Source organism: Lissotriton helveticus, chromosome 11 (genome assembly GCF_964261635.1).
Source record: "Lissotriton helveticus chromosome 11, aLisHel1.1, whole genome shotgun sequence".
NCBI classification, from domain to species: domain Eukaryota; kingdom Metazoa; phylum Chordata; class Amphibia; order Caudata; family Salamandridae; genus Lissotriton; species Lissotriton helveticus.
In genome coordinates this window covers 908,097,780-908,110,297 of record NC_136072.1, presented here as the reverse complement: position 1 = coordinate 908,110,297, position 12,518 = coordinate 908,097,780, and the positions used below count along the sequence as shown (strand labels likewise).

General features: G+C 46.1%; 1 protein-coding gene across 1 annotated transcript in view; it reads right to left on the bottom strand.

The window, feature by feature from the left end:
• Positions 1-12,518, bottom strand: part of LHX5 (LIM homeobox 5) — a 62,445-nt gene that overhangs the window by 39,839 nt on the left and 10,088 nt on the right. The window contains exon 3 of the mRNA XM_078665552.1: positions 5,977-6,254. Within this exon, the coding sequence (XP_078521678.1) occupies positions 5,977-6,254 (278 nt within the window). The remainder of the gene's footprint in view (positions 1-5,976; positions 6,255-12,518) is intronic.

Genomic DNA, 12,518 nt, shown 5'->3' with positions numbered 1-12,518 from the left:
AACTGGCTAAACACCAACCACTTAAAGCTGAACGCCAATAAAACTTAACTTCTACTTTTTCCCCCAAGAACAAACCTTTGCCAATACAATAATGGCTCATGAATGTGGACGTACTAAACTGTTCTCTTTCAACCTCCAACTCCATGAAGTCCCTGGGAATCATCCTCGACAAAAGCATGCCAATGAAAGAACACATCAACAACTCAGCCAAAGGGGCGCTCTACTCCTTAAAAAATCTCAGGAAAATCAAACTGTTTACTCCTTCTGACGATCTAAAGACTGTAGTGCAATCAATGGACCTGTCAAAGCTCAACTACGGTAACGCCATTGTCACTGGGACCCTGAAAAGTCACTGTGTGCCCCTAAGTACAACTCGTAATGCAGTTGACAGACTCCTCACCGGAGCCAAACAGTTCAGCCACATCTCACCTGCTCTCAAGAGTCTCAATTGGGTCCCCATAGAAGGAAGAGGAATCTTCAAGACAGTTTGTATCACCCTTGAAGCCCTTCACACAGCTAACCCAAGTTATCTGGAGAAAAAACTATTGAGAGCAGCCCTGAGAAGCTCCAACTCACTTCTCCTCATACCTACCAAATTGAAAAAGAAACATCCCAGAAGCTTTCGTTCTTAGGAAACGCCCCCAGGATTTGGAACTCACTTCCTAAGGATCTCCGTTGCAATCCCTCCTACTCTGCTTTCAAACTGAACCTCAAATCTCTATTGATGAAGAAATATTTCAATCCACTACCAACCTGACTTGTGTTCATGCTCCTGCCACACAGATAAGGATCCCTCTTTATGGTCACTTGACCCACTCAGCAGCCAAATTTGTTCCTAACACCACTGATTTCTATTGTTGTACTATCCTTGACCCTGATCGGCCTATAATGATGTAATGTTCTTACCCCCTTTGGTTATTCTACGTCAACCCATCCGAACCCTCTTATCACTGTTTGGAACCTATTCTCATGTCTTGTAAAGTGCTCTGATACCCTCGGGTCAAGCTAACACTATATAAAACTCTCCGCTAAATAAATATGCCAGTCCGACACTGCCTCTGTCAGATGAGAAGCCATATTTATCTTTAAGCGTACTGTTGCCCACTGCTCTTGCAGCTTTGTGGTGCAGGCCACAGGATGCCTTATCAAATTGGAGAAATACAGAAAAAAAGAAAAAAAACAAGAATGAAAAAGCTTCTAGTATGGGGCATTTGCAAAGACCCTAATTGTTGCTTCTGTGAGCCTTGAAGAAGCCTGTGCCAGAAACGCATGTTGGCTGCCGACATTTATGGGGGAAGAAATAAAACTTTTTCTGAAACTAAATCACAAAGCTGTGCCCAAACTTTTTTATCTGTAGTAAAAGGTGTCAAGCGAGCAGACCTGGGTCTGGACGGGGGAAAACTTGACCCATCCATAGCTGACCCCGCTCCCCCACCTTAAGCCCCTCTTATCAAAGACGAGAGGTCAGTTAAAAAAACTCACTTTAACTCTCCCAAAAAGACCGCGAGTTCAGTGCCACTGTCGCACGGGATCGCCTCCTTTATCCCGTAAGAGTGCGTGGGCAACATTCCATGTAGAAAGAAAGGTGGACAAAGCCAGGGCAAAAGCTCCCACCTGCCCCCTCTCTCCCCACCCCCAAGTGTAGATCTTGACCAGAAAGGTCAAACAAATACTACACTTGATCTTAGCTAATAGGCCAAGAAGTGACAAGCCCCTTACTACATGAACTGACTTGCATAATTCAACAGGCAATTCATCCAATAGGAAAGATAAGTGGGGCATAGTTATACCTGTACAAAAGGATTGCCCAACAGATGCTTGATAGGTGGGCCAGGCGCAGCCGGTGCAGGTAAGAGTGGTGGGGCAGGTGGCAGGTCAAGGGGGGGCCCGCGCCACTGCTCTTACCTGCATGGACCGCACCTGAGGTGGGCGGTAGGAATACTGCCAGTACATTCATGTTACTGGTTCTGAAACCTTAAACCAAATGTTTACTTAGTCACCTAATGATAAAGAACGTGAAAAAAGCCACCGTTTTACATTATTCTGTGAAACTATATAACACACTCCATGGAACTAGCAATGCAGCAAGCCAGATCCTGCTGGGCATGCAACCATGCATACCCCTAGACACTGAATGCCAGCTAGCTGTCTCCTGTAAGGCATGTTAGAACAGAACAGTGGAAAGTTGAGCGCTCCATTGAAAACACTGGAGTGCGCTGGGTTTCTAATGGCCAGTAGAAGACCGGAGCATCAACATTCCAATGTTTAACAATCCCCTTGGGCTCCGCAAGGTTTTTGTTTTACAAATTATAGCATTTTGCCCTCAGGTCTTTAACGCTGGGGTGGGCCTTTAATGGCCGGTTGAGCCCGCTACTTCGCGCTCTAGGGCTATATTAACATATAGACCTAGGGTCGAAGGCAGCCTGCTTCCCTAGCTAGGTCGTCATACATTCTCCGAAATCCAGGGTCTCAACAACCCTTCTCGCCCTGGCATGCTAATAATCAGTTTCAGGGACCTAGGGTCACAACTAGCTTCATCCTTCTAAGATCGGCATATGACAGACCCAGGGATCCATGGTTGGTCTCCTCTAGCATCATTCCGCCAGGCATGCCATCAACAGACCTGCTCATCCCGGGCTTGCTATCATTCAGGCATATGTACTTAGACTCCCAGCTAGTCTTCTGTCTCCAGGCGTGTCATCATACAGACTTAAGGATCCCGTGCTTCAGCTATCCTCTTCCTCAGGCAGGTTATAATACAGATTCATGGGTCTAGGGCTCCAGGAATCAGCTAGCCTCTTTCCCACACAGGTTATAACACAGATTCAGGGGAACAGGCTTCAGCTATCTCTTTCCCAGGCAGGTTATTATAACACAGATTCAGGGGTCCAGGCTTCAACTAGCCTCTGCCCCAGGCAGGCTATAATACAGATTCAGGAGTCCGAGCTTCAGCTAACCTCTTCCCATGGCAGGCTATAATACAGATTCAGGAGTCCGAGCTTCAGCTAGCCTCTGCCCCAGGCAGGTTATAATACAGATTCAGGAGTCCAGAGCTTCAGCTAGCCTCTTCCCAATGCAGGTTATAATACAGATTCAGGGAATCAGGAGCCCAGCTGCCGGCACCTCACAGGCATATGCACATACAAATCCGGGGCTCCAGCCTGCCTGTGCCCCATATAGATATATTAATCTGAGGTGCCATCGAGTGTATTCTTCAAGGGATGCTACTATACATAGAAAAAGAATCCAGGATCCCGGCAAACCTTGTGACTTCCTATACAGATAGTGGGGGTCCAAATATAAACATGCAGGTTCCTTCCAAAGCTACACGAATGCCCTAATTCATAGCCCCATGAAGTCTGTCCCTCTCTTCTTAACCCCTTCGCCGCGGGGCTAATTCCCCTGTGGTGCTGGGGGGAGGGGGGTTGGGCATGGCGCCGCGGTGCTCGTGACCAGCTTGGCTTGCCACGCAGCACGGTGGCGCTGTGCTCATGACGAGCTGAGCTCGTCATGACCCCACACGTTTAATGAAACGCCCAGCAGGGGAATTATCCCCGCGTGGGCGTTCCGTGGCGGTCATGACGAGCTCAGCTCATCATGAGCACAGCGCCACTGTGCCTCCTGACGGGCTGAGCTCGTCATGAGCGCTCAACGGGTTAAGTCATTCTGTCACAGCACCCCCAAATTTCTGTTCTAATGCTCCTTCTCTTAAGCTGATATTTATCGCATGAAATGCAAACAAATGTTCCTTTTATCTTCAACTATATGTGGTATTTCTACATTTGAGGCCAATTTCAATGTTGGGCAGAATTGCTTCCGCCCAACACAGACTCGGTCCTGGAACTAACCAACACCCTTTGGGCGGTCCCAACCGACTAATTAGGATCAGTGTTCGGTCGCATTCCTACACTTCCCAAGGGGAGCATGCATTACGGCCGTGCAAGGTGCCTGCCATGGGGTGCAGGGATCAACAGGGATCAACAGGGGGGCACCATAGGTGCCCCCTCGGCCCCCAACCGGAGACCGCACACTCAAGGGATCCTACCCTGCTGGGGGCCCCCAAACACCCTTTCCGACAAGGTTTCCATGTCAGACAGGCCGGCATGGAAATCATGCCGGAAGCCGTGCATCGAAATTCCAAGTTCGGAAAGGCCCGTCCTTTGGGATTACGAGCCAGTTCCGACTGGCCAACGGGCTCCATGAGCCCGTCAGAAGCCAGCTTGAATGACCTCCAACCAATGTTCGGAGGCTGTCCAACCGCCATCGTAATAGGCCCCTTAGTGTCTATATTTTATGCTTTGACTTAGAACACCTCACTATATTGTGTAACTATATCTTAAATGTTGACACTATTTCTACTGTGTGCTCCCAGAGTATTTCTATGAAACTTTTTTATGTGAGTTAACAGGCGCCCATAAGCACAATATTGAAGACTCTCTCAATGTTTCTATTAAAGACATGAAGTTGCTAGGTACTAAGTCTGTGTTCTGATTTTCATCAAGGATATTGTGGGCATGTTCAGATTGACATTGAGTAATTGTCTGTCTTGCTTCTTTGGAAAAAGATCATGTTGTAAAAAGTGTCAAAGCTGTTTTTAAACTGTTTGTGCACTTTCATGTCTCACTTTACAGGAACATTTTGCAATGTACATAAAGTGATTCTAGAAAGGGCCCACACATGCAGTATGTGCTTGTCCTATCTGTAAAATGTTTAACCTCAAAGGCCGGGACAGTATATTGCATCATTCATTGTGCGTCTCATATTCTATAAGTACATGTGTTGCTCGTAGTGCGTCAAATCCAATTACAAAATATGAGGTTAGATCTAATCTGGTGGATTTAGAACGAGCTAAAAATAAGGTGAATTCCCATTTATACCCCCTATTCTTGCAGATAGAGGGTTCTTGCACTCAACCTAGCATTAATAAGAACCCATAAGCAGCACAAACCCTTCATCTCTCTTCACTTCAGACTGTTGATTGTCACTTATGGAGTGATAAAGTAATCTGTAAGGCCCATCAGGGCTGTAGATTGGAAAGTAGCCCTACGCCCTCACTGCACTGGCCCTGGGAGACCTCAAATGCCACAAATGCATGTGCCAGGCTCCGCACGCGAACATTATTTCAAAAGTCACAAGATTACAAGGACTACTGGATGGTACAGCTGTTCACTCAACAACTCCTAGAGCACTTAAGAATGTAGAACATGTCTATGAAGCAGCTTTTCAAAGTTGGAATACAAGCACAACTTCTAATTTGATTCAGGGACAGGACACCATTTGGGAGGTGGGGGGACTTTGGAAGAGGAACTCTTGACTCCTGAAAGTGGCGTAGGGATGTCTGTACTACACAATTTTCAGCCTCATCTCTGCACTAGATTGAAGTCGAGGTTCTGGCTTTCGCAGCTCCTGTTCTTCGGACATGTCAAGTAGTTTTGCACTTCAGGGTGTGAACTATGTATGTAAGTATGTGGTATTTCTATAGTTCAAACATAAACAAAAATTAGCAGTGTTGTACAGGGACAGTAGCAAAGATACAGTCACCAACTGATTAAAGGGGAAGCTTGAGCTGAGAGTGGATGTGGACTGTTAATGCTTCGTGATGTAGTGTTCATTAATAGTGCATCACTGCAGGCAAAATGTTTATTACATGCATGTAATTGGGCCAAGTTTAGGAACATCAGTCTTGGTAAAGAGGGTGGAATGCCATATGGTCTAATGGCAGACAACGCCAACGTATGTCCCTGGTGGTACACTCAACAGTTCAGGTAGCCTGTGGAAGAAGGATTATGTTTATAAGGTTGTATACAGTTTTACAATATAAAATCAACTTCTGGGATCCTATAAGATCATTTTTTGCTGAAGATGTTCACAGTCTGTTGAGAGAACTGTGTATTCGGTTCTTTCAAAGTGCTTCCTGACTGGGTTGCTGACCTGACACATTGACATCTACATGAAGGACGCGGCCTAGTTTCGTACCTGAATTACCCTCATGTTGAGTCCCGTCTCCTGGGCGAGCTGTTCCCGGATGTGCCTGGTGGGTTTGGGGGTAGCAGCGAAAGCAGCTTTGAGGGTCTCTAGCTGCTTGGCTTTTATTGTCGTTCGTGGCCCCCTCCGCTTGGTGCCCGAGTTCTGCTCTTCGTTCTCGTTGTTGGCGGTCTCCTTGTCGGAGGAGGTGGAGTTGTCCGTCTCCTTGGTGTCGTCCTGGATGGGGTCCTGGAGATCTGGGGACAAGCTTCGGTCCGTGCAGGAGGACACTGCAGAAAAAATGAATGGACAGAGATTAGTGGCAGGGCTCCATGATTGTGTTTCTCTGGAGCCAGGGTCAAGACTGGTAAAATAATTCTGGAAAATATCATAGTTTTTTAAGAGACCTTAAATCACAACAAAGGTCACCCTCTGTGACAGAGGTCAGCCTTGGTAGGATTTTCTAGGACTAAATTCAATGATTCATCTGGTAAATATTCAGAGAATTATTTCCTATCATGAGCTTGATTCTTGCACGTGTATATGTTTCTTTTACACACAGAATGTAACCACATTTTAGGTGATGTTGGCTTTAATACATATCCTCATTAATCTATTTCTAGGTACTGTAAGAAAAACATATATTGTCTCAATATCACAATAAATCTTAGTTTAAATCAAACAAAAATGTGGTTACATTGTGTGTGGAGGAGATATACGAATATGTGAGTACCCGGCGGATGGTAAAAATGATTGTACTAAAAATTGCCAGATGAACAATTCACTGTTACAATCTGTACTGAAAGGGCACATAAAAAAGAGGCACATAGAGCTTTGATGTAATTACTTATGTAATGTGCAGCTTTATTTAGGCTTCACCTAAAACAGTAACTTGCAGATCTTTATTTTAATCCAGTTTCCTTTGTGAACTAAACTGTGTGATTCTGTGCAGTTTACTGTATTTAGCATTGCCTATTACTTAATCTGTCAAAACCTGTGAGCACCTACAGTGGATTCAGCTTGCATTGCATGGTATGTCAATTTAAATATATTCAGAGTTAGCCTGCAATGGTTTGTCACTGCAAAGAGATGGAGGTGGTGTTTCCGGTTCTAAAGTATGTGTACCAGTGGTCAGTGATATATCATATTTTCGGCTAGCAGATGTCTGAGAGATGATTAGGGCTGATGAGAAATGTGTTCTATCACTGGAGATCAGTCGGTCCCTCAACTCCTTGCAGAGAAAGAATGTAATATTGCAATGCTCACTGGTGCATATAGCCGTACAAGGGGATAAGAAGCCGAGGCTGAGATACGGCCCTACAATGTGGAAAACTGTAGCCGAGAGGCAGGAGGGGGGCTTACAGTGGACATGCTACCCCGGTATGGTCCGACATAGATCTAGGGGTGCCAGATCCTTTTAGAACATCCATATAAAATATATTTGCATACAATGAATATAAATGGGTCTCATTTAGAGAGAAAGGCCCTCATGTCTCCTGGGTGCAAGATCACATGACCCGACTTTAGGGTTGTGGATCTGCCATGGGCATTCACACAACCTGGTCTCCACCCAGCCTCCGCCCCTGAACACCACCATAGATGGAGCAGACAGGGCTCCTCCCAGCTGGACACAACATGCCATGGTACCAGGCACCTCTCCCACCCATGACCTGCTGAGGCCTCCCCCTCCCTGCTGAAAGCAGGAGGTGAATGTCAGCAGAAAAGACCCCGAAATCGGGGGAAATATGCAGATTTTTACTCACTCTTCCCAGGCCCACTTAGTCCCCTTTCTAGGAACTATATCCTAGCGCCTACATTAGACCAACCTGTAATAAGGGCCAAACACAGACACGGATCCGGCCTGCTGGGCCTAATTTGGACACCCCTCCTTTACTACTGGCAGACATTGCACTAAATAACCTATGATGGTATTACTGCTCATGTACAGAACATTTTGAATTCTTCACTAAATAACTTTCAGTTGCATAACCAAGTTGGAGATAGAGGGGGCAGCATACTCACTGCCATGGAGAGGAAGATGTGCAATATGCAGATTAGATCATTCAAACACTTTCAGGAGCAAAGGGCATTCTCGGCTTGGAGGTGGATGTTGCACAGGATGGAAGGGATGCAATAAAAAGAGACACGAGGATCTGCCCCCACCCAAAACTCAACACTATCAGAAGGCACTAGATAGACAAAGACGAGACTCTGAGGAAACATGCTGACAGTTCTGCAAACTCAATTGACCGCTACCCGTGGCCCATCACTAAGCTGACCATGTGATACAACCTCACCTGTGACAAAGCGTCACATATCAATAAGACAACCTAAACAGCGACTAATAAAATTCGAAATGAATGTGGAGTAATGAGCCTACTGCCTCGGTATCCAAAAACTCACCACTGTCAGAAGGAATCTGACAGACGAAAACAAGACAGACGTTCTGCCCCCACTGAATCACACAGTCATTTAGATCATCGCAGTATTAGGAGGCGATGAAACACGCTTGGGGCTGAAATAAAATGCACCTTCCATAGGGTGTGTCCTTGCACCCGATTAACCCTTATGTGCGCGGTAATGACCGATGTGATGACTCCTGAGCCTGCCTCGACTTCTTCGCCCTCGAGCCTGTTTTCCCGCCACCCTGCACGCACTTCCTCACTCCTACAGGCTCTTCCTCGTCGCTGCTTTCTCTCTTCCTCACGGTACTTATCTCCCTTCCCTTCTCTTACTTCTTTCTTGCTCCGGGACAGTCTGGTGATGTTATGTTAAACGTTTTATAGAGGGCACAGCTACCTACCGACTTCAATTTCACCAAAATGCCAGGGGTAGTGGAAGTGACTCAACACGCCCCTTGACCTTCACTTTCACTCAAGCATACATATGCTTATACGTACACATACACTCACATATACACATGCTCACACATTCACTCATACAGACACTCTCTTACATAAACACACTCTAAACTGCAAGCACGCACACAACATACACACATTTAAAAACATTTTTCTTACTTACCTCAGCTGCCAGAGAAAGTCATATCACAGCTATCTGTACTCCATTTTAATGAAAGGAATAGCAAATAATGTAATATTATTCACTATTAGTATAAGAAAAAAATTACACAAAACGAGGCGAGTGAAGCCCCCACCGACGTCCATAAGGACGAGTTTCTTCTGCTTCTGCCACTGATTTTGCAACTGCTGACGTTAGGGGTCGCAAAGAAAGGGCCAGGCGTCACAAGGTGCATGCCAAGAGTCGCAGCAGCGACCCCTGGCGGCCCCTAAATGATATCCATGCAGCTACCCAAGACAGGCTTCTTTGATGAAAAAATAATTCTGGGCCTCAAAAAGTGATTATGCCCACCACTGCCAATCATTGGCGCAAATGAAGCGCCACGCTCCTCTCCAAAAGAGCACAGTGGCTAAAATGTACCCAACTCCACTTCTAAAGATTGTAATTTTTTTAAATTTCGCCCAGGTAGAATGACCTGTCAAGACACTCACTAACTCTGCATTCGATCTGTGAATCGGTAATTGCATTAGCACACCTGCTAGGGGTGGGACTGATGCCGAGTTACACTTAGATGAGGGACAACGCAGCTTCTCCGCCTCCGACTTCAATGCAAGCCCCCTATGCACTTATACATAGCGCTTCGAAGCATCTGCTGGGATGCGGGACCCCGCTAACGCAAATATACTAAATCATAACAAAAAATACAAGGAGGTGAGACTTGGTGTAAACATAGAAGATGGGGGCAGGGGAGGGGGGTCGGAGGCGCGTGTCTTACATACCGGAAACGAGGGATCGGCAGAGAGAGTCAGAGTGAGAGAGTGAGTGTGAGTGTGAGTGTGAGCGGGGCGTGGTGGAGAGCGGGAGGGCGCGAGACGGCGAGGAAGGGTAAAGAGAGGAAGAGGAGGGAGAGCGCCCGAGAGTAAGATAGTGGGTGTGAGAGCCATAGAAAGAGACCACGAGAAATGTGTATATTCAAAGCGAGGTGGGGTGCAGAAAGAGAGTGGGAGAGTGCGTGTGAGACAGAGGGAACAAGAAAGGCAGAGATCCCGCCAGGGGTGAGGGGAGAGAAAGATGGGAGCGCGCAGGTGTGAAATAGCAGGTGCGAAACAGAGAAACCCCGAGAAATATATATATAGACCGAGAGCCACAAGAGAGAGACCAAGGTTGTGTGTGGGATGGCGGTCCTGTGACATTCTATTTATACAATATATATAAATATATATATAAATTGAGAGAGAGACTATTATTGTCTGTGAGACGGAAATCCTGCGAAATTCTATTTATTCTATATAGATAGATGAATAGATAGATAGATGAATAGATAGATAGATAGATAGATAGATAGATAGATAGATAGATAGATAGATAGATAGATAGATAGATAGATAGATAGATAGATAGATAGATAGATAGATAGATAGATAGATAGATAGATAGATAGATAGATAGATAGATAGATAGATAGCGAACACAGTCGTTAAGGGGAAACGAGAGAGAAAAGAGGGGGGTCGGGCGAAATGCACTAGAAAATGGAGATTGAGTGTGACAGAGGGAACGAGAGGGAGGAGAGAGACGTTAAAGTGCGAGAGTGAGAGGGGCGTTAAGAATACGAGCGAGGGAATGGAGAAGGATGTGGAGAAATAAAGGGAAGAATTGGAAAAGACAGACGAAACGGAGACAGCGAGTGTGTGAGGGGAAAGACTCAACGTGAACCGGTGTGGAATCAGGTGATGACGTCTGATAGTGCCTAGCTCTCAAAAGGCAAATCACTGAATGCAAGCGCTACAAGCAAAGGCTGAGCGTGAAGCCTACACAGACACCATTTAAAAGTGTTTTTGTTTTATAATGGACCTGTGAGTTTCAGGTGCGTGTCCCCCCTTCGCGCTCCACCTCATCCTTTCCACCAGGCCACGATTCGTCGACTGGCCTCGGCTTCAAGCCGCTTTACCCGCTGCCCACCCATCGCCTCTGCCGTGTTTCACTTCTGGCTTCTCCAATCGTGATCCTCACTAGGTCTCTCGACAGAGGCCTCCTCTGTACCTCTAATGCCGCCCCTGCCCAGCCCCCACACCTCTTCTCTCTCTTCCTCTTCAGACCCCCGTTCCCCTGCCCCACATCTCTGGCTTTCGTTACACCTCTCTTTCTCGCCCCCTCTCGCCCCTTTGTTCCTCTCGTCTACCAGCGTCTGACTCGCCGCCCCTTTAACTCCCTCTTTCGCCCAAACGACAGATATCCAATAGTACACATCGAAATATCATACGTCCCACTTCCGCGAACATTATAACACATCACCCACATAAACTTGTAAATGTACGCTGCTTACAGGCCAGTGAGTGGATTCCAACGGCGGGCATTTCTAATAATAATTTTTCACAATCGAAATCTTTTCCTCAAACTGTTTACATATCAAATACCAATCGAGTTCAGATTTGTACCGGGGTTTACTTGACGTCTCAGCAGACTTTAAAACAAAAGCACCCCCGGCTCGGACCGGGAGAGCCCAGAAACAGCGCTGTGTGAGCCCCCTTTACCGGGAGAGCACAACACACACTCTCAAAAGAGGGGCGAACAAGGGTACATCAAACAAACGCGGCCAGGGTCACAACAAGAGAGATTCTCCACATCAGGCCTTCACAGCCATTTTTTTTGTTTAATGATATTTTTTTAAATATGCCAGCAATTCTCTGAAATCATTCTTCGATCTGATGCCGTGTTTCGCAGGGTGTGCGCGTGTACGTCGTTAAAGGTGTTACAGTGAGAGGGTGCTGTGAGGACTGGTCTATGGAGCCCCTCAAACCGCGCCCTGCCGGGTCTCTCGTGTTGGGGTACCGCACTTATCCTTGGGGATCTGTCTGCCCAGGCGCCCCCCTCCTTCTCCCGGGCTACAGATCTCCAGGGAGTCCACCGGGCGCCCGCCCGAAGAGCGGTGTCTCTATTCATCCAGCCACCCACCCACCCCTGCATTCCATCCACTAATTCACTCATCCATTTATCAGCCACCCGTCTACGGCAGTCTGACCACTCGCCTAATCACATACAGGATCGATCGATCTATCTATCTATCTATCTATCTATCTATCTATCTATCTATCTATCTATCTATCTATCTATCTATCTATCTATCTATCTATCTATCTATCTATTTATCTATCTATCTATCTATCCATCCATCCATCCATCCATTTATCTATTTATTGTATATGCCCGACTGTCTACTTCTGTGTGTCCACGTGTCTATTTATAAATAAAACCTAAAATATTCAGGTCTCCCGTTTAGCCCCCACCGTTCACTATTTGGCTTGGATGCTTCAAGGACTATGCGCACGTGAAATGTTGAATTATTTGTTTTCATCAATAAAGCTTAAAGTAAAATCAATCTGCAAAAGTCAATTTTTTCAGGAAAGTTCTCCCGTAAATATCGATTTACTGGGTGGTTATTCTACATAAAAATGCGAGCAAACACCCAAGGATTTTTCGCTGGGTGAAATATTGTATGTAATCTGCAGGTTTTTTTTCTCATTCAAAACTAATTT